The sequence below is a fragment of the Aquarana catesbeiana genome, linkage group LG01 (assembly GCF_042186555.1).
Source record: "Aquarana catesbeiana isolate 2022-GZ linkage group LG01, ASM4218655v1, whole genome shotgun sequence".
NCBI lineage: Eukaryota > Metazoa > Chordata > Amphibia > Anura > Ranidae > Aquarana > Aquarana catesbeiana.
In genome coordinates, this window is record NC_133324.1 from 453,993,928 (window position 1) to 454,018,916 (window position 24,989).

Consider the following 24,989-nt stretch of genomic DNA (forward strand, 5'->3'; position numbering starts at 1 on the left):
CAGCTGGTTATTATCTTTTCTAGGGGTTAAAGCCTTTAATCACTTATCATGTTTATGTATATATAGATATGCTTTAAAAAAAGCATTAATTTATCAATTAATTTATTTATCAGCTATCTCCCTCTGTCTTATCTCACTAACTCTGCTGCTATCTTTATTACCATTGATTTGTATGTGTTTGGTTTTCTCTTTTTTTTTTTTTTTTCTTCTTTAACATGCTGCTTAAAAATTTGTGAATCTGTACTGCTTGGACCTTGAAGAAGGGGACATACCCCGAAAGCTTGTCTTGAAAAATTGTATGTTAGTGCAAATAAAAAAAAGTATCACGGACAGTACTCAATTTTCTCTGTCACAATTGCACTAATACGGCTACAATCAAATCAAACTCCTTCCGGAAAGAACTAGCGGACACGTTTCATTCATTGATGTATGCTGATGAGGCTACACTGACGGGCACTGATAGGCTGCACTGATGGGCACTGATAAGGCGATTATGATGGGCACTAATAGGCTGCACTGGTGGGCACTGATAAGGTGGCACTGATGGGTGGCTGTGATGAGCACTGATCGGCACTGGTAGGTGACACTGATAGGCAGCACTGCTGGGTGGCACTGATTGGCACCACTGGTGGGCATTGATAGGTGGCACTGATTGCTGGCACTTATGTACTGGTGGGCACTGATTGGTGGGCACTGACAGGTGGTACTGGTGGGCACATATGAGGCGGCTTCGCCTCTTCCTCTTTGGGACCGATGTCCCTTTAACAGAAGCCAGTGATCGGCTTTTTTTTCTCCTCGCGCTGTCAGCGTGAGAATAAAAAACAAAAACGATTACCAATCTTCTGTTTACATCACGTGATCAGCTGTCATTGGCTGACAGCTGATCACGTGGTAAGGGGTCGGGATAGACCCCTTACTCCGATCTGTAATCACCAGAGTCTCATTGACTCGGGTGATCACAGCGCGTGCCCTTCAGGGGGACGTGGCGAGCGTCTATTGACGGCCTCCTGGCACAGCAGATCCGCGCTGTAGCCATCATTCTGCTATAGCGCAGATCCGAAAGGGTTAATCACCACTGGGTTTTTTATTATTTGCTAAACAAACTAAAACAGACCAAAAATTAGTTTCTGTTATAAATTTTTGCATACAGGTAATTTTTTGCCTTCACTCATGTGCACTAGTGAGGCTGCACCAATGGGCACTGATAGGCTACACTAATGGGCACTAACAGGTTGCACTGATGAGACATGACTGATGAGAAGGCACTGGTGCGCACTGATGAGAAGGCACTAATAGACGACACTGATGTGTACTGATAGGCCACACTGATTGGCAGCACTGTGATTGGAAGCACTAATGGGCGCTTCTGGGGCTGCACTGCTAATCAGGACACTGGCGGTCAGTGGCCTGATTATCAGTGTAGATGTCCCCTTTCATAGTGGCCGGTTGTCAGCTCTCCTCTCCACACACTGTGAGCACGAGGAGCGGAAATCCGATGACCGGCAAATGTGTTTACATTGTGATCAGCTGTGAACATGGTAAAGAGTGCACTGGATGTGTGCCGCAGCAGGCGCGCCGGTGGGGGGAGGTTCTGGGAGGATGTCAATAGACGTCCTCCCAGAACAATTCTAAGTTGCAATAGTTTCTTTGAGAGCTTTAGAAATCACTTGTTTGCAGGGATTGCCTCCAAAGGTTGTGCAGCAAAAGATTAGGTTAAGGGACCTATAGATTTTAATAATGCCATTTTCATTTGTTGAAATATTCTGTTATATTAAAAGCAACATCTGATATGTATGAAATATGGAACGAGCAATGATGGATGCCAGCTACTATATGTCAGTTTAGGTTATGTCATAGAACATTGTGGAGGTTCTTTTTTCACAGCAGGGTACCAACAAACCTATCCAAGGCTGAAGGAAGATAAAGAACCAGAGAAACTAAAAATAAGTAGATTCAACTTTGGTAAACTTTGATTAAAAAATGGATTAATGTCATACTTGTCTTTAAGGGCACTCTATGAATTCCTTTAGTTAATAGTTATTGCTTTTCAGGAACAAGAAGAGAACCAAAATAATATGGCAATAAATTGATATTTTTTTTCATTTCATGATCTACTGAATTTCTTTTACCAACTGTTGTAAAGCTAAAAGTTGCCAGTGCATCACTAGAAACTCAGCTAATATCTCACCACAATTTAAGGGTTTGTAAAGCTTAGTTTAAAAAAATAAAAATAAATAAAATAAATGTTATACTTACCTCCGCTGTGCAAGGGTTTTACACTTAGTGGCCCTGATCCTCCTCTTTTGGGGTCCCGCCGCAACACTCCTGGTTCCTCTTCTTCTTGTGTGCCCCCACGGAGAAGCGCTTTGCAGGCGGGCACTCAAGCAGGCGCGCTCCCGAGTCCTGCTGCTGCGTCCATTGACACAGACAGCAGGACTCGGTCCCGCCCCCCACTCCCGCATCATTGGATTTGATTGATCAATCTTTACAATGAGGACCCGCGACAACGGCTTGAGCTGCTGTGCTCGTTCTTGTCGCTGGAAAGACCAGGTTCAGGTAAGTAAAAGGGGGCTGCTGCACTACAGAAGGTTTTTCACCTTAATGCATTCTATGAAAAACCTCGAGGGTTTACTACCCCTTTAACAGCAGTGAACATACTGCAGTAAAAGAATCACACATCTGTCTTCCTTCACAGCATATTAACAGGAAGCGCTCTAAAACCAACGCAACCAGCTGCAGATACCATGTATATTTCACTTTTTATTCCTTTAGTATAGCATGTAGTAATCAGGAACTTCTGTAACTTTTCTTATTTTAGAGTATGCTAAGGAGGTGCAGAAAGTCTCCAGACTGTCTACTGACAGTTAATGGCACATCTCTTTAGTTAAAATGATGATCGCTTTATACTTCTGATTAGAGATGTAAAATTTCCGGAAATTTTGAAGCTCGGGAAAAAACCCATTTTTTTGGGGGGAAAAACGGAAATTTTCGGAAAAATTAAAAAAAAAAAATGCTACATTAGCACTTTTTTGTCTTTTTAAGATTGAAAGTCATTCTGTTTCTTTAGGAACATAAAATATGACTATGGACAATTTGACTTGGCATAAAATTATCACAACTAGCAAATTAAAAATATAGTGTAGCCAAACAATTATCACAAACAGAATTTACTTTTTTATAATATTTATTTGTAACAAAGGGAGCAACAATCTCCTTATCTGCTTACTAGTTTATGTGGAACAGCCAAAAAGCCACCACAAAACAATGTTCAAAACCAAAAGTAACAATTTTTCATATTTCCTCTCCATAGTGTTAAATAGAAATAAAAACCCCTTTCTCATAAAAAGAATTAAAAATTGGGGAAGTGTTAAGAAGAGAGTGGGACTAAGTTTCAATGGACATTTAATCAGAATCATTTTCTGAGCTGAAATTGTCAGTATCCGTCCCTGCTTCTGCAGCTACTCTTTTTTTGTCCGTCATCACAATTAGGAGCTTCTAAAAACTTAAGGTTGGACCGGACCGATTCTTGTTACAAAAGCAGCACAGCACCTCCTAAAGGAAGACATGCATACTGTTCTTGCATTGGAGGGTTCAGTTTGTTACCTAGGACTTGCTTGTCCTCACTCAGTGCACAGAAATTAGAATAATCTGATATCATACATTTTTTTTAGAAATGATTAGGAAAATATTACACCATATATATATATATACACAATATAACACCCTGTCTTAAAATATTTTATTCATCATGGTAAAATAAAATATTCCACAATTTTTTTTTCTTTTTTCAATTTTTCCAATTTTTTGGAAAAAAACAAAAAAGCCTTCATAAAAAAACGGGAAAAAAACGTTTTTTTCCGAATTTTTCCAGTTTAATAAAATTCCCAATTACAAGTACTGACTGTCTTAGTTTGTGTTGGCAGAGAAGGATTCATCTATTTCTTCTTGGTTGAATTCCTTAATTCTGAAATTCACCTTCACCCACTTGCTGAAATGTTCCCGATACCCGTTAGGATTTTCTACCACAAACTTGTCAATTTTGATAAGTGGAATGTTCTGGAAGCTCAGGTAGTTGCCAGAAATGCCCCAGTCGTCTCCACAATTGGGATTTTTGCATAATATCTTGCACTTTTTGTTGAAGCCACCAAATGACATTGGTTTTGAGTGTTGCTTAGTAATATATCTGTCCTTGAAGCTTCTGTCGATCACTGTGTGATGGGATTTCTATTAAGCAAAGAGAGCAATTAGTGAACAAATGTATTTGATAACTGGGTGATACAGTATATGCAGCCGTTGAGGTTCTTTTCTACTGGGATTTAAGTTACTAACAACAGGTAATAAGGCAGACAGCAGTGTGTAAAGTGAATGATCTGACATCAGAAAGTAAAGAGCTTATTTATTTTTTATTGATTACTGCATTTTGCAGTACTATGAACCGGACCATAAATGTTTTCTTATTTATTGTGTACTACTTTCATTGTCACAGTGCTGGCAACTATTCTGAAACATTCTATATATATATTAGATTGTAGTCAACCCAATTCACAATTGATATGCAAAATCCCTGGAACACAATGGGGGAGATCTACTAAAACTGGTGTGACCCGCAATAATACTTAAGGAGAGGTCCATCCAGATCCAAAGAATGCTCCAAAAATAGGACTTGAGAGCCCTGCCTCCCCCACCCCCTTCCCCATCGCCCGTCCTGAGAGGTTAGCAGGTAATAACAGCCTCCGCTCAATTCATCCAGGCCACTTCACCAACGTGTTTCACCCCTGCCCCCAGGGCTTAATCATGGAGATGAGGGTCTGCTAGTGGCAGGGGAATAAATACCATCATCAGCCACCTAAATATTGATTTGAGGAAACCACTCAAGAAATGTAAATGGACAGGTGAGTGAAAAATGCATCTTATTGCATAAGCCCCTGAAAGGCGACCACAGTCAAGAACTTCACATGTGGTATTACAATAATTAGTTTTCAATCTCTCTTTTATTAATTTTTCAATTTTAAACAAAGTATTCAAAACAATACATTAAACATTTGCAGACCTGGGAATTATGGTATATTATTACAATGCAATCAATATATAAGAGATACTTCTCCGCCTTATTATATTTTTTCATCTATGTTTCACACAATGTTTCCCCTTTAAATCTTAAGACCATATAAACTATAAATACATATTTTAACCATTGGGTTAATCCTTATCCTAATGGCCAGACTTTACTGTTAAAAAAATCTAGGTATACTTTGCTACCCCTCACATTACATGCATTCTCACCAAATAATCACTGTATTTCATAACTGTCTCATCTCTATCTTATTATTAATATGGTGGGGTTATTTCTTTACCATGATTATAACATAAAAATGAATATTTAAAATATCTAGTTATACCATTCTCAATTAATTTCCTTATCTCATCTCACACTCTCCACGGGGGGGGGGATTCTGATCTGTCATTATCATAAGTATAGCATAAATGTTGCAGAGGTTCGGAATTCTTCCCACTGTTATACTTTTGAAACTTGTTTACTGGAATTCTCTGTTTGAATCATTTCCTCCAGGGACTGGATCTCGCTCATTTCACACACCCACTCTGCCATTGTAGGGCATTACACTTTTTGCCAATTTCAAGCTATTGTTGTTTGTGCCACTATTAGCATATATCGTAAAATATCCCTTAATGGATTTTGTTGACCCTGGGATAATTGATAGTACTGAAGTACAAATATTTACTTGTATATTAGATTTTGTTATCTTTTGATAGATATGAAATATCTTTGTCCAGAAGTCCATCACCACTGGGCAATAATAGCAAATATGTGCCATTGTACCCCTTTCATTAAAGCATCTCCAAAAGATTCAGAAGCACTTTGCACTTTCTTCACAGTGGATTTGAGCACTTTAGTTACTTTATATGGACTTTATGTTTGATGTTTTCTTTTTTATATTATGTTTGTGAGCGCTGTATTTATTCATTTACAAAAATCTAATATATGTATATAACTGTTGATATTGCATCCACTTGGATTCATGCTCAGGTTCCAAATTAATCAACGGTGGGAGTTTGCCATCCACCAGGATCTGAGCAATTCTTGTACATTCACTATTTTTCCATTTAATAAATGTCGTAACCTCTAACGTTGGTGGAAATTCAGGGTTAGAAAACAAAGGAGTCATTGGCCCGATCTCTGTAGAAAGAAGCTTTTTCTTTAATATCGAGTCCCATGTCCTCATAGTTGAAGAGACAAGAAGCGATAAATCTTTTGTCCCAGGTCGGGCTTGAGGGTTAATTCATAGCAATGATTTAAGTTTTATGGGAGTAATATCTTCTTCTAATGTCACCCACTGCTTACATTTTGAAACCAATCCCAAATCCTTATGATAGATGCTGCTCGTAAATATGATGTAAATCTGGGAGCACAAGGCCCCCATTATTTTTGTTCTAATTAGGGTTTCTCTTTTAATTTGTGGCGATTTTTGAGCCCATATAAACCTTCATATAGCTTTACGTAACTGGCTCAGGAGAATATTTGGAAGAGTCGGTACTGTTTGAAATGCATATAGTAATTTTAGTAATATACCCATCTTCACTATCTTAATCCTACCAATCCGTGAAAAAAAAATCATACATTTGAAGCAATCCTATAGCCTTAAGAATTATTGGAGAATAGTTTAACTATTGTCATTTTGTCAGGTCTCTTGGAATATATTAAAAGCAACGTTTTTTTTAAGAGGTTTCTGAACTCTAGTCGGTAGCAATATATTTAATGCCTCTGATTTATCATAATTAACTTTGAAATTACTTACTACTCCAAAGTGGTTCAATTCGTGTAGAAGATTTGATACCGTCACTATTGGATTAGTAACATATATTAACCACTTCACGCAAATAAATCGCCGTACCCGTACATGGTGTTTTGACGCTAAATACTGGGGTTATGGCAGCAGCTAGCTGTCATAACCCCGGTATTTTCGGGAACGGTGTGCGTTTCTCTTTATGATAAAAGTGGTCTCCGCAGCAGATTTGCCGCAAGATAACTTTTATCGGTGGTGGGAGAGGTGCCCACCCCCCTCCCGCTGTGCTCCAGTCATCTCCGCTGCTTACCGGACCCTCTGGTAGCGGCGGAGACAATCACGTCCTCTCCTGTGGATGCCCGGCTGCCAACTGAGGGGAAGATGGCTCCCGCTCGGCTCCATAGCATGGGAGGGCGGAAGCGACATCAAACGTCACTTCTGCCCATAGCTCTTAAAGGAGAAATTTTTTATTTATTTTTTTCAAGTGACTTTTTTTTTTGTGATTGCATTTTTGCATTAATATGATATCTGAGGTCTTTTTGACCCCAGATCTCATATTTAAGAGGTCCTCTCATGCTTTTTTTCTATTACAAGGTATGTTTACAGGAAAAAGGATAAAAGGAATAAAAGTGACCCAAATTTTTTTTCCAAAGACAGTGTCAAAATAAAAAAAATTAAAAGTAAAATAAATAAGAAAAAAATGTTTTTTTAAAGCGCCCCAGCCCGACGAGCTCGCGTGCAGAAGCGAATGCATATGTAAGCAGCGCCCACATATGAAAACGGTGTTCAAACCACACATGTGAGGTATCGCCGCGATCATTAGAGCAAGAGCAATAATTCTAGCCCTAGACCTCCTCTAACTCAAAACTGGTAACCTGTAGACATTTTTTAACATTGCCTATGGAGATTTTTAAGGGTAAAAGTTTGTTGCCATTCCACAAGCGGACGCAATTTTGAAGCGTGACATGTTGGGTATCAATTTACTCGGCGTAACATCTTTCACGATATAAAAAAAAAAAATTGGGCTAACTTTTCTGTTGTCTTATATTTGAATTCAATAAAGTATATTTTTTTCCAAAAAAGTACGCTTGTAAGACCGCTGCGCAAATACAGTGTGACAAAGTATTGCAACGACCGCCATTTTATTCTATAAGGTGTTAGAACCCTCAAACATTATATATTTTTTTTCTAAGTAATTTTCTAGCAAAAAAAATTATTTTAACTTGTAAACAACAAGTGTAAAAAAGAGGCTGAGGGCTGAAGTGGTTAATAAATCGTCCATGTATACTAACATTTTATAGTCCTTTCCTTTAACACGAATCCCTTGAATATCCAAATTATTGTGAATAGCTGTAGCTAGATGTTTCATTACTATTATATATAAAAGAGGAGACAAGGGGCATCCTTGTCTGGTACCGTTAGATATCTTTAAAGGGTCTGAGAGAATTCCATTTGTACGTATTCTGGCTTTTGGGTTGGAATACAGGGCCATAATCTTTTGCAAAAGTCGGGTCCCGCTCTCAACTGTTTCAAAGCTTCTTCAAGGAAGCACCATCCCACCCTGTCAAATACATTTTTGGCATCTATTGATAAGAGACATGATGGGATTGTGCGCTTCTGGGCATATTTCATTTGTATAAACGTCTTTATTGTATTATCTCTTGCCTCTCTACCCATTGTGAAGCCAACTTGGTCCAAATGGATATATGTTGGCAAAATAGGCGGAAGTCTATTCACAATTTTTTTTGAATACAGACACAAGTCTATATTAGTAAGAGAAATTGGACGATAGTTACCACATATCGTATGGTCTTTTCCAGGTTCAGGAATAATTGATATATTTGCTTCCATACTCTATGGAGCCAAATGGTTGAGAGGCAGAAATATAATTAAAGGTCTTCTTTAGAACAGGAACCAAGGCTTCCTAAAATGTCCTATAGAAACCAGGAGTATATCTGTCTGGGCCCGGGCTCTTGCCCGAGGCCAGGGTGGATATAACCTTTTGTATCTCCACTGCCGAGAAGTCCCTTTCCAGCTCTTCCGTTATTTCCTGCGGAAGAACAGGTAAAGCAGTTTCCCTGATGTATTGCCATACTTTATTACAACTTTCTTCTGCATTCATACCTGATTGCTGTATTGGTATATTATATAACGTAGAATAATATATATGAAATGTCTTGGAGATTTCTATAGGATCATATGTCACCCGGGGGCCTTCCGTATTTAATTCATAGGAGTCAAGGGCAAAGCCCTCGCTAACAGTCAACGCAAAGCCCTCGCTAACAGTCAACATTGTTCCGATGTTAAAACAGGGCCCGAGTTTTATCCCTACGTCGTAAAGCCTGTTCATTCAATAAAGTTTGTAGCTCAATACATTCCTTAATCAGTTAATAATATCACGTTTTCTGGGGTGGGGTTTTGTTTATGTACGTTTTCCAATACTGAAATGTCTTTTAATAAACAAAATATTCTAAGAGACTTATCTGCCTACAATCTAGCTCCATGCTCAATAAAAAGGCCCCACGTATTACAATAATTAGAACTGACAGGAAATTTAGAGGCATGCATATACAGGTGCAAGAGGTAAATAAGGACTAAAATCAAGTAAAAAAAAAAACTGTTTCTGTGTGCACAAGTTTGAATAAATCCCTCCCAATGTGTGTGAGTATAGCTAAATCCCGAAATTCTGGACAGCTGGGACCTAGATCATATGGGAGACCCATACACATTGGTACATGGCTTTAATGACAGGTTACAAGCAAAGGCACCCCCACACACATATCTCATAGGCCTGTGTTCTGAGGTTTGGACCTTGGCTGCGGAGATACAGTAGACTACATTGTATTGAAATAGCTGTACACTAAAATATTAAAAAGAATGTTCTTTTGCTGAAGCATTTCCACTGTGTCTCTTGTGTAACTATGTGTCCAGCTGCAACTGAAGTAGCAAGCTTCCCAAAACTGAAAAAAATAACTGGCTTTTCAGAGTGCTTAGGACCACTTTCTTGAGGTGGTGACTCTTCCTACATTACACTAAATGACATTTTTTTTTTTGCATCAGTATTTTTTCCACTTTGGTGTTCCAACATTTCACTACAACCGTATATGTTTAATTACATCCCCTAGGTAGATACTCAAATACAACCTAGTTATCTAGTCAGAACCTGCATATTTTATGATTCTATACACATATTTCTGTGTGGGCAGGATTCACAACCCCCTTCTCTCTACACCCATATATATTGGGGTGAGTTTACCAAAACTGAAGGAGAAAAAATCTGAAGAAGCTGTGTATGATAACCAATCAGCTTCTATCTTCAGCTTGTTCAGTTAATCTTTAAAAATAAAAGATAGAAGTTGATTGGTTTCCATGTCCAGTTGCTCCAGATTCTGGCTGCTCCAGTTTAGATAAAACCCCCTCACTTTGTGTGTATTTATTGCTGAGTACTTCTGAGTACTGTCTGGACCAGCTGATCCATTCCACTTGCAAGTAGCTGCAGTTGGGACTGAAAGGAGAAGTACAGCCATAGCTTGTTTGGCTGTACTTCTCCTGTGGATCACAGGAGTGCAGTCCATTCTGCACTCCTGTGACCCGTTTTCAACAGACAGCTGGCTGAAGCCCACTGTTGGCTGACGTCACAGAGCCAGTCCAGGCTCGGGCAAGATCGCAACAATGCCTTCGGGATCTGCCCACTTGCCTGGACCGGCAACTGGCTCAGCCTCTCAGCGAGAGCCTGAGGAAGCTGTTCCCGCACCCTCCACAGCCCAGCACTCCAGTGAGTGAGGGGTAGGGGCAGAACAGACAGCGGTGACTTTACAGTCACCAGATCTTTTCTCAGGAAGCCCTAAGAACCGAACGATCAGCAGTGTTTGATCGCTTGGTTCTCAGTCTTAGAGCTGGCGGGGGATAGATGAAGCATCGGACCGATGCTGCATCCACTTAGGCAAGTATGATTCTAAAAAATAAAAACAAAAAAAAAACCACATTTCTCTTTTAGAAATGTGAATTCTCAACTAACCTCTTTATTAAATTGCTTGTTTAGTTAAATATAGTGTGTGTGACTTTTCTACATACATTTAGAAGTCTGATGTTATCTGTATCGCATGCAAAGGTTAAACATCTTCCACAAAGCAGACGTTTGTTCTCCTCTGATAGTACAGGTCCTTTAACATTCTTTTTAATATCACGAAGCCTCTTCTCTTCTCTTTGAAATTGAAGATTCTGTGAATAAAACGGAAAAAAGTAAAATTCATTAGATAAAATTTTAGGCAGCATATAATGAAACCTAAAAGTGGTACCTGTGTCCAAGCCTGAGCTGGAAAAGCCCCTGAAGGCCTGACTCACACCTATGCAGGTTCCAGTTTGCATATTTCAGGTGCATTTTGCGTTTTTCAATACACGTTTTTGATCCATTGTCTATGGGACCAAAAACCAGAAAAAAGTCTCTGGCCCTTTCCATAAAAAGCACAGATGTGAATGTGACCCATTGGAAACCATGTTAAATGGACTGTAGTGTGTTTCTGCAAAACTGAAAACGCATTAAAAAATGCATAGGTGGGGGCATGTCCTGACTATGGAAGGGTGAGGACGTTTGACTCCGCAGCTCCGTCTCACCGCCGCTCTTAAGCACTGCTAAGGGAGAGAATCTGGCCCCATCCACAGCTCAAAATGTCACAGAGGAGCCGGACATCTTCACAACCGCAGCGGACTGATCGCACAAGACAGGGGCAGCTGGAATCTTTCTTCCCCGGGACCAGCGGGCGGGACCGCGAGGCTCCAAAGATGGCCCTGGCTGCAAAGGCCCAGAAAACATCCAAGGCCTCACAGAGCGCCGCTGCACGTCCTAATCGGCCTGCCTGTTCACCCACACCATCACCAGGGTCGGTAAGTGAATCGGCCTCCCCGGGTGCTCCTTCATCCCCTGATGGTGATCCTGAAGTTCCAGACCCCCTGAATGAGGCAGACATTAGGCGCCATATTTGGTCTCTGCCCACAAAAGCTGACCTGGAGCGCTTAGCTGACAGGGTAGAGAAGGCCCTCAAAGAGGACATAGCACAGCTTAAAGCTGATACATCACATCTAGGTGGCAGAATGGAATCTCTGGAGAAGAGGTTTGAGGAAGCACTCCCAGTCATCTCTATGCTGCAGGACAAGTGTACCACTCAGAACCATCAGATTGAGGCCCTGCTCTGTCAGTTAGATGACATGGAGAATCGCAGCCGCAGGGCCAACATCAGAATCCGGGGGCTACCTGAAGCAACTGGTGCTAAGGACATTATTCCCACTGCCTGCCGCAACTACAATAGAAATTGATCGCGCCCACAGGGCCCTGAAACCCCCCTCTCAGGATGTCAATAACCCAAGAGACATTATCTGCAAACTGCATAGATATACTCTCAAGGACCGTATAATGCAGAAAATGCACGGTAAGCCCTATTTCGACTTTGATGGCGCACATTTGGCCTTTTACCAGGACATCTCCAGATGCACTCTAATGCAGCGCAGATCTCTTCGCCCCCTCCTGGTAGCCATCCAAGACGCAGGCCTGCAATACAGATGGGGCTTTCCCTTTTTTCTACTAGTCACAAAGGAAAATAAGACTGTAACTCTCCGTACAAAAGATGATCTACCGAACTTTCTTTCCTCCGTGTACTTGGATCCGGTAGACTTCCCCGACTAGAGAGGAATACCTGACTTTTCTGTCGCCAAGCTCCCACCACCCCAACCATGGCAGTGCGCCAAACGCAGGAATCGCAGATGGGACCGCAGACGGCACCCATCCGACTCCTCGGCTGACCCTACCTCTGCAAGGGACTAGTGGCGTAATCCCCTAGGATGGAGAGATTTCATCCTTTGACTGTCAATCTAGAGACTTTTCTATGTAATCGCCTTTAGAGCAAATCTTATTCCTACATACTCACCCTGCCATGATAATTCCAATTTTTTTAAATACTAACGTGATTGGCAGGAAAGGATGTTGACCCATATGCACCATTGCTGCCCTAATCATATATAAGTAACTTAATTGTCCCCTTGACCCCCAAATTTTCTCAATCAGAGGTAACATTCTTGATTCTCACCTACACCGCATACTGTTAGATGTGGTGGGCAGGGCTGAGGACCCCTTTGCCCTTTTCCTATGTTGGTCCACGTATCCCCTAGTAGGACACCCTTCTCTATTTTAGGGTATTGATCCCCATTGGGATCTTGAGCCAAGGTTCGGGACCCCCCCCCATACAGGAGACGGAGTCCCGAATGAGGCCTGTAGTTGTTTCTCAGGTTTTGATGGCTTTTGCCATGCTGTTTCGATTGTTATGTTTTCCATTTTTGTCTTATATGTCCTTTTTTCTTCCCTTTTTTCTCTCCCCTCCCTTCCCTCTACCCTCCCCTCCATTTACAGGAGCGACGTACCACTTCGTCGTTCGCATCGAGTGTACCACCATTCTGAACTTCTTATCCACCTTCGTCTCCTCCTATGGCTACGTTACAGGTAAGCTCATATAATGTCAGAGGGCTTTGCTCTCCACATAAACGCAGTAAACTCTGGAGAGAGTTAAAAAGATTAAAAACGCAGGTAGTCTTCCTTCAGGAGACCCACTTCACACCCCAGTCGCTTTCTAAATTACTCACACACCTTTTCAATCAGTGGTTTATCAGCACCTCCCCGACGTCAAAATCTAAGGGGACAGCTATCGCAATACACAAGACTTGTCCCTTTCAACCCTTAGAAAACAAAATAGATCCCCAGGGTAGATATGTTTTCTTGAAAGGTAGTATTGCAGGACAGACGTATACGTTTGCGACACTCTACGCCCCCAATGCTGACCAACTCTCCTTCATTGACTCTACTCTGACACTCCTAGCAGACTTCAGGGAAGGCCTCTTGATTCTCGGAGGGGACTTCAACATACGCCCAGACCCCTTGCTGGACACGTCCCACGCGAGATCCCCACACTCCTATGCGTTCCTCAAACACTTCCGCAAGACCCTCCAGTCTCATCTACTGATAGATTGCTGGCGGGTATTAAACCCTTCAGACCGTGATTATAGTTATTACTCTAAGATACATGACGTTTATACTCGCATTGACCATATATATTTAATGCCTATGCTGTTTAAAATCCAGTAATACACTGTCTCACTTTGCTCTGCACAAACTCAGTTCTCTCTATTTTTTGGCACTGCCGAAAACCCTTTAGTGTGCTACTAGCGATAGTAAAGGCAAATCTATCTGGCCCAGGGATAAACCTGAGGCATAGAATCTGGGTCAGGGTTATTAGAGGTTAGGACTGGATGACTCACCCTGGCAGCTCTCTGGCGCCTCCCCCTGATTCTAGAATATTGGAAAATGTTGTAGAAGTTTGTGGGCAGAAGCTAGGAGGGGTTGCCTTAAATATTTAGTGGCCCTTAGCCAACCCCCAGAAAGTGAGCCTAAGGAGCCCTTAAAAAACAATGAGCCATGCCAGTCGGGGAGTCGGGTGGAAGATGGAGAAGCAGTGCCGAGGGGAGTCTTTTGGTGGCCTTTAAAAGAGGCAGCAGGAACAAGGAGAGACAGAGTAAGTAGATCAGCACGGTGCAGGGACAGACAAGTGGAGAGACTGCCAGCTGTAGCAGGTCTCTCTTGAAGACAGCGGTGTGCCAAGTTTTCATCCATCCTTGCCCTGTGGAATCGCCAATGTATGTCAGTCAGGAGGACTGAGAAGAGGAAGCAGCCAGGTGGGCTTGTGGCAGCCAGGTGGGCTAGCATTTCTGCAAGTAGAGCTGGGATCAGTGTCTGCAGGGGAGCAGAAGGTAGTGTGAGATGCTGTTCACTTCATATGTGCTACTTTACTAAGAGACAGAGTTCCTAGCCTATAATGGACTGAGCTAACAAGACACTGTTAATTGCCAAGGGAGTGAACCCAGCAGAAGCTGTGCAGAGGAACAAAGTTTGTGCAGAAGGAGAAAAAAGTGGAATCTGTAATTAGGGACGAAAGTGTCCCCGGTTCTGTTTGTTGTAAATTTTTCAATGTGAGCATCCCATAATCCCTAACCCCATTCAAGTTATCCCCTAAAAAAACAAAAACAAGCCAAAGGACTGATTTCTGTGTCTGGATGCAAGAAGGAAATGCTGTGTGACTGGCTGTGCAGAAGTGGGGAACCCTGACATCTGCAACTCCTACGGGGGTAATGCTACACTGGGGATACAGGATTGGGAATATAGATCCCTTAGCTTAAATATTATCTTGTCTTGAAAAAGACGCAGACTCACGCGTGATAAAGAGGGTGAAGTTGGCATCTTCGACCTCGGCACTGGATGACCCTGTCCTGGCAGTGTGAGGACTCATGTTTCATCCCTTTAGCTCTGAGAGTCCTGTGCTGGCAGTTAAAGAACTGAAAACCGTGTTTTCTCTAAATTTCACTTCTATTATGACTTTAACACTAAACTAACCTAACTCCTAAACAAATCCCCTGTGCAGAATATTTAATAATGTAATCACAAAATCTACCAATGCCAAGGTGCCAACACTTAAAATAAGTTTTATGCATGTCTTCATCCTGACTCTTTCCATCATATTTATGCTTACTGCCCACCTTACAACTCCCGCTTGATCATACATTATTTCTATGCCTGACTGTAATGCCCTGTACACACGGTCAGACATTGATCGGACATTCCAACAACAAAATCCATGGATTTTTTCCAACAGATGTTGGCTCAAACTTGTCTTGCATACACACGGTCACACAAAGTTGTCGGAAAATCCGATCATTCTGAACGCGGTGACGTAAAACACGTACGTTGGGACTATAAACGGGGCAGTAGCCAATAGCTTTCATCTCTTAATTTATTCTGAGCATGCGTGGCACTTTGTGCGTCGGATTTGTGTACACACGATCGGAATTTCTGACAACGGATTTTGTTGTCGGAAAATTTTATAGCAAGCTCTCAAACTTTGTGTGTCGGAAATTCCAATGGAAAATGTGTGATGGAGCCCACACACGGTTGGAATTTCCGACAACAAGGTCCTATCACCCATTTCCTGTTGGAAAATCCGACCGTGTGTACAGGGCATAAGAGTTTAATGATCAGAGGGAACAGAGGAAGGTCTGTCCATCTCCTCCTGGGTCCCTGTCCAACTTCAAGGGTGTCCAATAACGAGGATTTCTCTTCTCTGCAGTAGCTCAGAAAATATGTCCACCCTTGTGCCCAACTGCACTACAAGAACTGAATCATTCCATATATTAAGGTTAAACAACACAGGTAGCCATATTATAGGTATGAAGTGCATTATTTGATGTTTTTCCTAGGATTTGGCTTATATGTTAGTTTTGACACCAGTATGGGTTTGCAAAAAAAAGTCACAACATATACAGTAACCTTACATAATGCCCTTGCAATGATATACTGTACATACATGCTAATTAGACTTGAAATATTAGACTTTTCAGATTTACCGCAATATTATTAGGACTGCAAGTGTTACCTGTTTTATAAACTCAGTTCTGTCCTTCTTCTGGAGCTCAACAACTGCATTATTCATTAAAGACTCATGCAATAAGTTTATCTTTTCTCTCTCAGCTTGTTCATGCTTGCTGGTGACAAGGTAGCATTTGCTGTCTTTGGCTCTTCCTCGACCTATGTGATATAAAGAAGAATATGCTATGTTCAAATCACAAGATTTGTGAAATGTTGCCCCAAACCCCTGACAATCCTCTACTGCAAGAAAATATATGTAAAAGCCAATCCTGTGACTACTCTAGCATACAATAAAAAAACAATTTATGAAAAATAACAATAGGTAGAAAGAAAATGAAGAGGACTAGAAAACAAAGATGAATAAAGTAAGAAAATATGGAAGACATGTAAGGGGTTATAGATATTACAGTACGATATTGAAGAATCAAAACTTGGCCACAAATCAGCTTCATAGGAGGCAATATTCACTGATAAAGTTTGTGAGTTTACTGTTATTTAATAAATTCAGCATCTTTGAATGATACTGGGCCATGGAGTATTTCCTATAATTTTTGATTGGCACATACACATGAATGGCGTTTTAATTAAGACCTTGGAGCCATTGTGAAAGCCATCCGGTGGGATACCAGGTTATGACAGCCATGGAGACTGGTGATTGCCTCTGCAACCAGGGAGCATATCTTTTTTCTCTTGCTGCTTTTAACCTGGAGGTTAACAACATCTAGTAAGAAGTGAGCAGTGGTGGCGATGTATTGTGGCTCTTGGAGTGACATGTTTTTAAAACCTAGGACTGCAATATTATTTTGTCACTGGGAGTCTATGGACTATATGAACTTCTATATGAACTGGTGTGTATTATTTTTTATATGGAATAGTTGTCATGTTAATTAACATAAAATCTATCATTTATTTAGGCAAGTGAGCACTTTCTGTTATTTATTATACTTGTTGACTCATGTGAATGTATGCTTCCTAAATTGATGGCACTATATAAGGACTTGTAATAAATAAATAAATCTATGAAATTATGCACATGAATTGTTCGTTTTCAATATGTATTTATGTAGCTTTGAGCACACGTGATATTGAATTGGTTTTATTTATTTGAGCAGCAAAGCACTTTTTGAATTGCCATTTAAAAGAGACAGCGCACCTGTTTAGGAGGATTCAAAAACACTTGGTTCACAGTATACCGTTGGCTTTGTACCCTACTCTAAGAATATATACATCTTTTGTTGTAGTCACATCAGATGACTTCAAGATCTTAGATAACGGTAGCAGGGGAAAGTGCAACGGTTATATCACAACGCGTTTCGTGGGTTCCAAATATCTCACTTCCTCAGACTCTGAAACTATAAGGATATGGGACTGTGCACTTTTTATATGGTTTTTATTTATTCTATTCTCATAGATATAGCAATAGCAGCATTTTAGGTTCTAGGTGTAGATATAGAGTGCAGAGTTATTATTACAGTGCCTTGAAAAAGTATTCATACCCCTTGAAATTTTGTCATTTTACAACCAAAAAGGTAAATGTATTTTTGGGGGATTTTATGTGTGATAGACCAACACAAAGTGGCACATAATTGTGAAGCGGAAGAAAAATGTTTTTTAAAATCTTTTTCAAATACATATGTGAAAAGTGTGGCGTGCATTTGTATTTAGCCCCCCCCGAGTCAATACTCTGTAGAACCACCTTTCGCTGAAATTACAGCTTGCAAGTCTTTTTGGGTATGTCTCTACCAGCTTTGTACATCTAGAGTAGTGACATTTTTGCCCATTCTTGTTTGCAAAATAGCTCAAGCTCTGTCAGCTTGGATGAAGAGCGTCTGTGAGGAGCAATTTTTAAGTCTTGCCACAGATTCTCAATTGGATTTAGGTCTGGACTTTGACTGGGCCATTCTAACACATGAATATGCTTTGGTCTAAGCCAGTGGTCTCCAAACTGCAGCCCGGGGGGCAAGGTGCGGCAGTTTGCTTGCTTTTATCAGGCCCTTGGGGCACCATTTCATCCATTGATACCAGCAATGGGGTACAGCTCCTCCTAATGACACCAAATATAGGGCACAGTTCCTCCCAATTACACCACCAATGGGCACAATTCCTCCCAATGACACCAAATATGGGGCACAATTCCCCCCAATCACACCACTAATGGGGCACAATTCCTCCCATGACACCAATAATGGGGCACAATTCCTCCCAATGACACCAACAATGGGGCACAATTCCTCCCATGATACCAACAATGGGGCACAATTTCTCCCAATTACACCAACAATCGGGCAAAATGTATTCCAATAACACCAACGATGGGGAACAATTTATCCCAATGTCACCAACAATGGGGCACAATTACTCCCACCGGGGGGCATTATTTTTTCCCCCTGATGTCGGAACCTTTCCTACCCCCACTGTCCACAATCTAGCCCCCGTGAAGTCTGAAGGACAGCAAACTGGCCCTTTGTTTAGAAAGTTTGGAGACCCCTGGTCTAAACCATTCCATTGTAGTTCTGGCTGTATGTTTAGGGGCGTTGTTCTGCTGGAAGATGAACCCCGCCCCAGTCTCAAGTCTTTTGCAAACTCTAACAGGTTTTCTTCTATGATTGCACTGTATTTTTCTCCTTCCATCTTCCCATCAAATCTGACCAGCATCCTTGTCCCTGCTGACTAAAAGTATTCCCACAACATGTTGCCACCACTATGTATCACAGTGGGGATTGTGTGTTCAGGGTGATGTGCAGTGTTATGCCCTGTACACACGGTCGGATTTTCCGACGGAAAATGTGTGATAGGACCGTGTTGTCGGAAATTCCGACCGTGTGTAGGCTTCATCGCACATTTTCCATCTTATTTTCCGACACACAAAGTTTGAGAGCAGGATATAAAATTTTCCGACAACGGATTTTGTTGTCGGAAAATTCTGATCGTGTGTACACAAATCCGACGGACAAAGTGGCACGCATGCTCAGAATAAATAAAAAGATGAAAGCTATTGGCCACTGCCCCGTTTATAGTCCCAACGTATGTGTTTTAAGTCACCGCGTTCAGAACGATCGGATTATCCGAAAAACTTTGTGTGACCGTGTGTATGCAAGACAAGTTTGAGCCAACATCCGTCAGAAAAAATCCATGGATTTTGTTGTCGGAATGTCCGAACAAAGTCCAACCGTGTGTACGGTGCATAAGTTTTCCACCACACAGCGTTTTGCTTTTAGGCCAAAACCCATGTCTCATCTGACCAGAGCACCTTCTTCCACATGTTTGCTGTGTCCCCCACACGGCTTCTCGCAAACTGCAAAGGGGACTTCTTACGGCTTTCTTTCAACAATGGCTTTCTTCTTGCCACTCATTCATAAGGCCAGGTTTGTGGAGTGCACGACTAATACTTGTCCTGTGGACATATTCTCCCACCTGAGCTGTGGATCTCTGCAGCTCCTCCAGAGTTACCATGGGCCTATTGGCTGCTTCTCTGATTATTGCTCTCCTTGCCCAGCCTGCCAGTTGAGGTGGACGGCCATGTCTTGGTAGGTTTGCAGTTGTGCTATACACTTTCCATTTTCAGATGATGGATCAAACAGTGCTTTGTGAGATGAAAGCTTGGGATATTTTTTATAACCTAACCCTGCTTTAAACTTCTCCACAACTTTATCCCTGACCTGTCTGGTGTGTTCTTTGGTCTTCATGATGCTGTTTGTTCACTAAAGTTCTCCAATAAACCTCTGAGGGCTTCACAGAACAGCTGTAATTACACTAAGGTTAAATTACACACAGGTGAACTCTATTTACTAATTAGGTGCCTTCTGAAGGCAATTGGTTCCACTAGGTTTTAGTTAGGGGTATCCCAGTAAAGGGGGCTGAATACAAATGCACACCACACTTTTCAGATATTTATTTGAAAAAAATTTGGAAAACCATTTATAATTTTCCTTCCACTTCACAATTATGTGCAACTTTGTGTTGGTCTATAACATAAAATCCCAATAACATACATTTACGTTTTTCGATTGTAACATGACAAAAATGTGGAAAATGTCAAGGGGTATAAATACTCTTTCAAGGCACTATATATATATTTTTTTAACCAGGGCATATTTTGTATATTTTAGATTTCTTACCAGCTGGAATGTTATCTGCCGGTCTCTGAAGCAGATTGCCATGTGTCTTTTTATTATCTATTTCAAATTTTTAAACACATATTTGCAATTTATGACTTTGCTGCCATTGGCAAAAAAAAAAGGAAACTGCTAAAAAAAAATGTTATGCCCTGTACACACGAGCGGACTATTCGACCGTACTGGTCTGACGGACCGAATCCGGCAGACAATCCGACAGTGTGTGGGCTTCATCAGACCTTCAGCGGACTGTTTCTGTCGAAAATCTGACGGACTTTAGATTTGGAACGTGTTTCAAATCTTTACGTCGGAACTCCGCCGGACCCAGTTCCTATTGAGAAATATGCTCGTCTGTATGGTAGTCCGACGGACGAAAACCGACGCTAGGGCAGCTATTGGCTACTGGCTATGAACTTCCTTATTTTAGTCTTGTTGTACATCATAACGTACAAATCCGTCGGACTTTGTTGTGATCATGTGTAGGCGAGTCCGTTCGTTCGAAAGTCCATCGAAAGTCCGTTGGAAAGACTGTCAGACCTTTGTTGCCGAAAAGTCAGCCCGTGTGTACACGGCGTAATACTTACCTGTCCTGCAGATTATTCCTAGAATGTTTTGCTGGATGCCTGGTCCCCCACTGCACTCTATATCATGCCATGCGTAGAGGACGGCGGATAGAATCACAGAGAGCAGGGAAGACCAGGTTCTGGTAACTGCTTAGTGGCGCTATTTAAACAGTTTATCACTGGGGGTTCATAAAAAGGAATCCTCACAGACCAGCTGCACTGGATTTTAATTTCCTGCCTCATGCTGAACTCTCTAAATAGGTGTGCAACAGTTAGGCCCCTTTCACACACACAGACTGTTCTGGTCCGCCTGTCAGTTTTTTAAGTGGACCTGAACGGACGCATCATTCAACTCTATGGAGCGACGGATGTCAGCGATTACATGTCCACTGACATCTGATCCACTACGGTCTGCTAAATGCAGACAGATCGAAACCCTATTTTCCATCCGTCTGGCGGATAGGATCGTATAAAAACTGACAAGCGGTCCATTTTCATCCGATCCCCCATAGAGGAGAGCTGGGCTCTGACAGGTCTGTTCCTGCACAGTAAGCAGAGATGGACCTGTCATCCACCGGCTCTGTGGGGATCAACGGACCAATCCCTGCTAAGCAAGCAGAGTCCGTTAAAAACGTGTGAAAGGGGCCTTAGGCTGTTTGTCATTCTATTTATTTAATAGCTGTACCTCTGACTTGGATCATCTTGGTAACATTGCCAACATATTCATAGAGAAGAACCAGATTGCATGCTGGAATATCTATGCCCTCATCAGCCACGGATGTAGCTATTAACAGCTTGCTGTTCCCAGAGTATTTAAATGTGTCCAGAGCTCCTTTCTGGTTTGGAAGGCTCATTCCTGAAATTGAAAGGTACACAAACATCATAATTTATACATTATTTATTAAATTGGAGCTGTCACTCTGCAACAAATGTACAGACTTACCTAATAAGGCAAAATTCAGTAATTCATATTAACCAGTCAGCCAGGCTGACTTTTCTAAACTGTACTTCACTGAAATCTGGATGAAAGGGATTATGACACACTGTTCTTTGCACTGGCTTGGGTATGAAACTGTTCTGTTTTAAAGGTTAGAGTGTATTTTGGAACATGAACTGCTTTGATTTGTTTATACCTTCATCCTAGCATAAAACCAAGGCTGGGCTACTGTAACTAGTGTTGGGCCTGCTACATAAGTTGTACCTGTTTATCTACAGACTTCTTTTTCTCTACAGCTGTTCAAAGTCCAGAATTTATATAGCTTCTCTGAGCTTCAGCAGGCAGGTGCGTAGTGCTGAAGTTACACTCTGCAGAACTCAGTGAGGAGAGCTGATTGGAGGGAATGGACACAGCCCTCTTCACACAGCACAGAAGAACAGAGCTAAGGCTGTCAATCACATGCTTTGCGCTGGAGCCTCCTCCCGTCACCTTTTTTACCTATTGATATCAGGAAAGTCTGCCAGATGAGACTCATGCAGATAACAGAGGAATAAGGCAGCTGACAGAAATTACACTTCTGAGTTGAAACAAGCACATACTATAGAGCAGTGGTCTCAACCCTTTGGGCACCGTCCCTCCCACTGATACGAGACACTATTCTGCCATCTGACAGAGACAATGGAGCACTATTTCTCCCACTGACGCCACTAATTCCTCCCTTTTCTTCCCTGTGATACCAATGGTGGAGCACTATTCCTCCCCCTAATACCAGATGTTTATTCCCACTGTGCAAGGAAAATTTCAACTCCCACTGGCTAAAGTCCAGCCTTCCTAGAGTATGAAGGAGAATAAACCGGCCATTTTTTAGAATGTTTGTAGACCCCTGCTATAAAGGGACAGGCTTTGTTCATATTTCATGTCAGCAGTTTACAGCTACTTTAGGTGCCATTTGTGTCCCATTGGGCAGGTTTTCTTTCAGTGAGAGGAAATTCCATCTTAGGCAGCTGTCACATTAACAAGTGCCCCAATTGAAAAACATATCCCCTCCAATCAATGTCTTGATTTCTCGTCTTTTTCAATCCTTGTGATAATGGTCAACAGGACAAATAATGAGAGTGAATCTCCTCAATGGGGAACCTGAATGAACCCTTTACCACTCTTTCCAAAACTAAAACAAATAAAGTGATGACTTTAGATATACTCCAGCTGATTTTTCTAGCACTGTCATGGCATTATTCTAAAGGCACAAAGGGATTAGACCTTTTTACTGAGGATTTAACCTGAACAGCCTCACCCGTTGTTGAGAGATAGCTGCCAACATTAGGCACCTGTGAAGCCCCATCTAGCTGAATGAGTTACACTTAGGAAGAAAAAAAAGACATAAGTCCATCTAGTTCAACCACTGGAAAAATAAATAAATACATAGAAAACCTTCATATACAGACCCTATAACCACAGCTGATCCAGAGGAAGGCAAAAAAAATCCCTATAAAGCATGGTCCAATTAACTCCAGAGGTGGAAAAAATCCTTCCTAGGCCTCAGCAATCTCTGGCATTAATACTTGAAATGTTAATATCCACTTATATTCTATGCATTAAGACATGCATGCAGCTCTTTTATTTTCTTTTAACAATCAACTGAGCTGGCCAGAACTCATTTTTAGGAAGTCTATTCCACATTTTCAGAACTTACTGTGAAGAAACCTTTTCGTTTCTGAAGGTTAAACTCATGAAAGAATGAATTCAGCCCAGCTAAACTTTGTTCATGGCTGAGGTCCTTACATGTGTTAGTCTCTTCAGAAAAAGTTTAAGGGTTGAAAAGGTTCTTCACAGGAAGTTGTTTAATCATACCACAATGGGGTGCCAGGAATGGGCACTAGTATGATTCACAGGCTCAATGCTCTGGGAAGTGATAGGAGTTTCTGAAGGACGATGAGAAGGTAGGTCATAGTTTGCAACGGACAAGCAAAGCTGGTCCTGGTCAACCTTGTAGGTCCAGGAGTCCCTCTGGGGAAGAGGGAGGCTGAGAGGTAGCATGCACCATGAGTGGCTATACATAACCCAAATGATGAGAATGTTTCTCCGAAAGGGAACAATGATAGAAAGCAACTTCATTACCTCTATATAAGCGGGGGGCGCTTTAATGCAGAGAGCATTTGAAAAGGGGTTAACCTATAAGCCCTGCAGTCCGATCAAAAGACAGGCTCTGAGGGCCTGAGAGAACCTACTGCCAAAGTTGATGTCAGAGGGTTTCCTCTGACCCCTCTGCGCATTAACGCACAAGCACATTCCGGCCATGGTATTGTTGATCATGGTTTTAAGGTCAAATATACAATGTCATATGAAGGCCAAGCTAGTCAAGAACTTCTTGGACGCAGTATCAGCATTCCATCCCCACAGTCAAAGTGCTCTATGCATCTGTACAGACATCAGTCCCTTGTGAGACACAAGTTTAGATGCTTGTAATAAGTCATTACAATGGAAGAACAGCTTCAGAAATGTGTTTCATGCCCTCTATCAAAATCAGTTGGTGGAGGAATAGGTTTTTGAGGAAGTCCACCAATTCAGACACTAACAGAATAAAGTCACTGCCAATATGTGGCAGAGGATAAGGCCAGCCATTTCAAACTGGGATTTAAGAAGGAACTCTAGCTGCCTGTCAGTGGGATTCTGAAGGATGAGCACTCCCTCAAACAGTCTAGTGGTCTTCATGTTAAGGCAGGTCACTGATTTATCCATCGATTTTCAAATGCCCCCTCAAAGAGGAAAATCTCAACCATCTTCTCAGGTGGGGCACAGGACTTTCAAGCTGCTTCCATTCCATAAAGAGGAAAAATTAAATGACTAGGTGCGCAAAAAGGTCTGTGAAGCTGTAGGAGCCCTAAAAGACCCAAGGCCTGGAGCAGTAGGCTGTTCCTTCAAATGCAAGGTAGAAACTAGGTCTGACACAACCCCAGCTAAACCTGAGATGATAGCAGTAGTGCCTTAAAAACAGTGACTTCAGTGATATACTGTTGGGACTCTTAATCTGAGTTAGAGATGGTAACAGGGGCCAAAACTCAGCCTATTCTAAGGTTCTAAGGCTTTGGAGGTTTCAGAGACTCTGCAGGG

General features: G+C 41.6%; 1 protein-coding gene across 6 annotated transcripts in view; it reads right to left on the reverse strand.

The window, feature by feature from the left end:
- Positions 1-3,166: 3,166 nt before the first annotated feature.
- The window catches only part of LOC141148909 (antiviral innate immune response receptor RIG-I-like), a 91,692-nt gene continuing 69,869 nt past the window's right edge, over positions 3,167-24,989 (reverse strand). For all 6 annotated transcript variants that reach the window (XM_073636817.1, XM_073636798.1, XM_073636779.1 and 3 more), the window contains 4 exons: positions 21,627-21,797; positions 16,271-16,422; positions 10,878-11,024; positions 3,167-4,224 (listed from right to left, as the gene is read on the reverse strand). In XM_073636817.1, the coding sequence (XP_073492918.1) occupies positions 3,907-4,224; positions 10,878-11,024; positions 16,271-16,422; positions 21,627-21,797 (788 nt within the window). In that variant the 3' untranslated portion in view covers positions 3,167-3,906. The remainder of the gene's footprint in view (positions 4,225-10,877; positions 11,025-16,270; positions 16,423-21,626; positions 21,798-24,989) is intronic.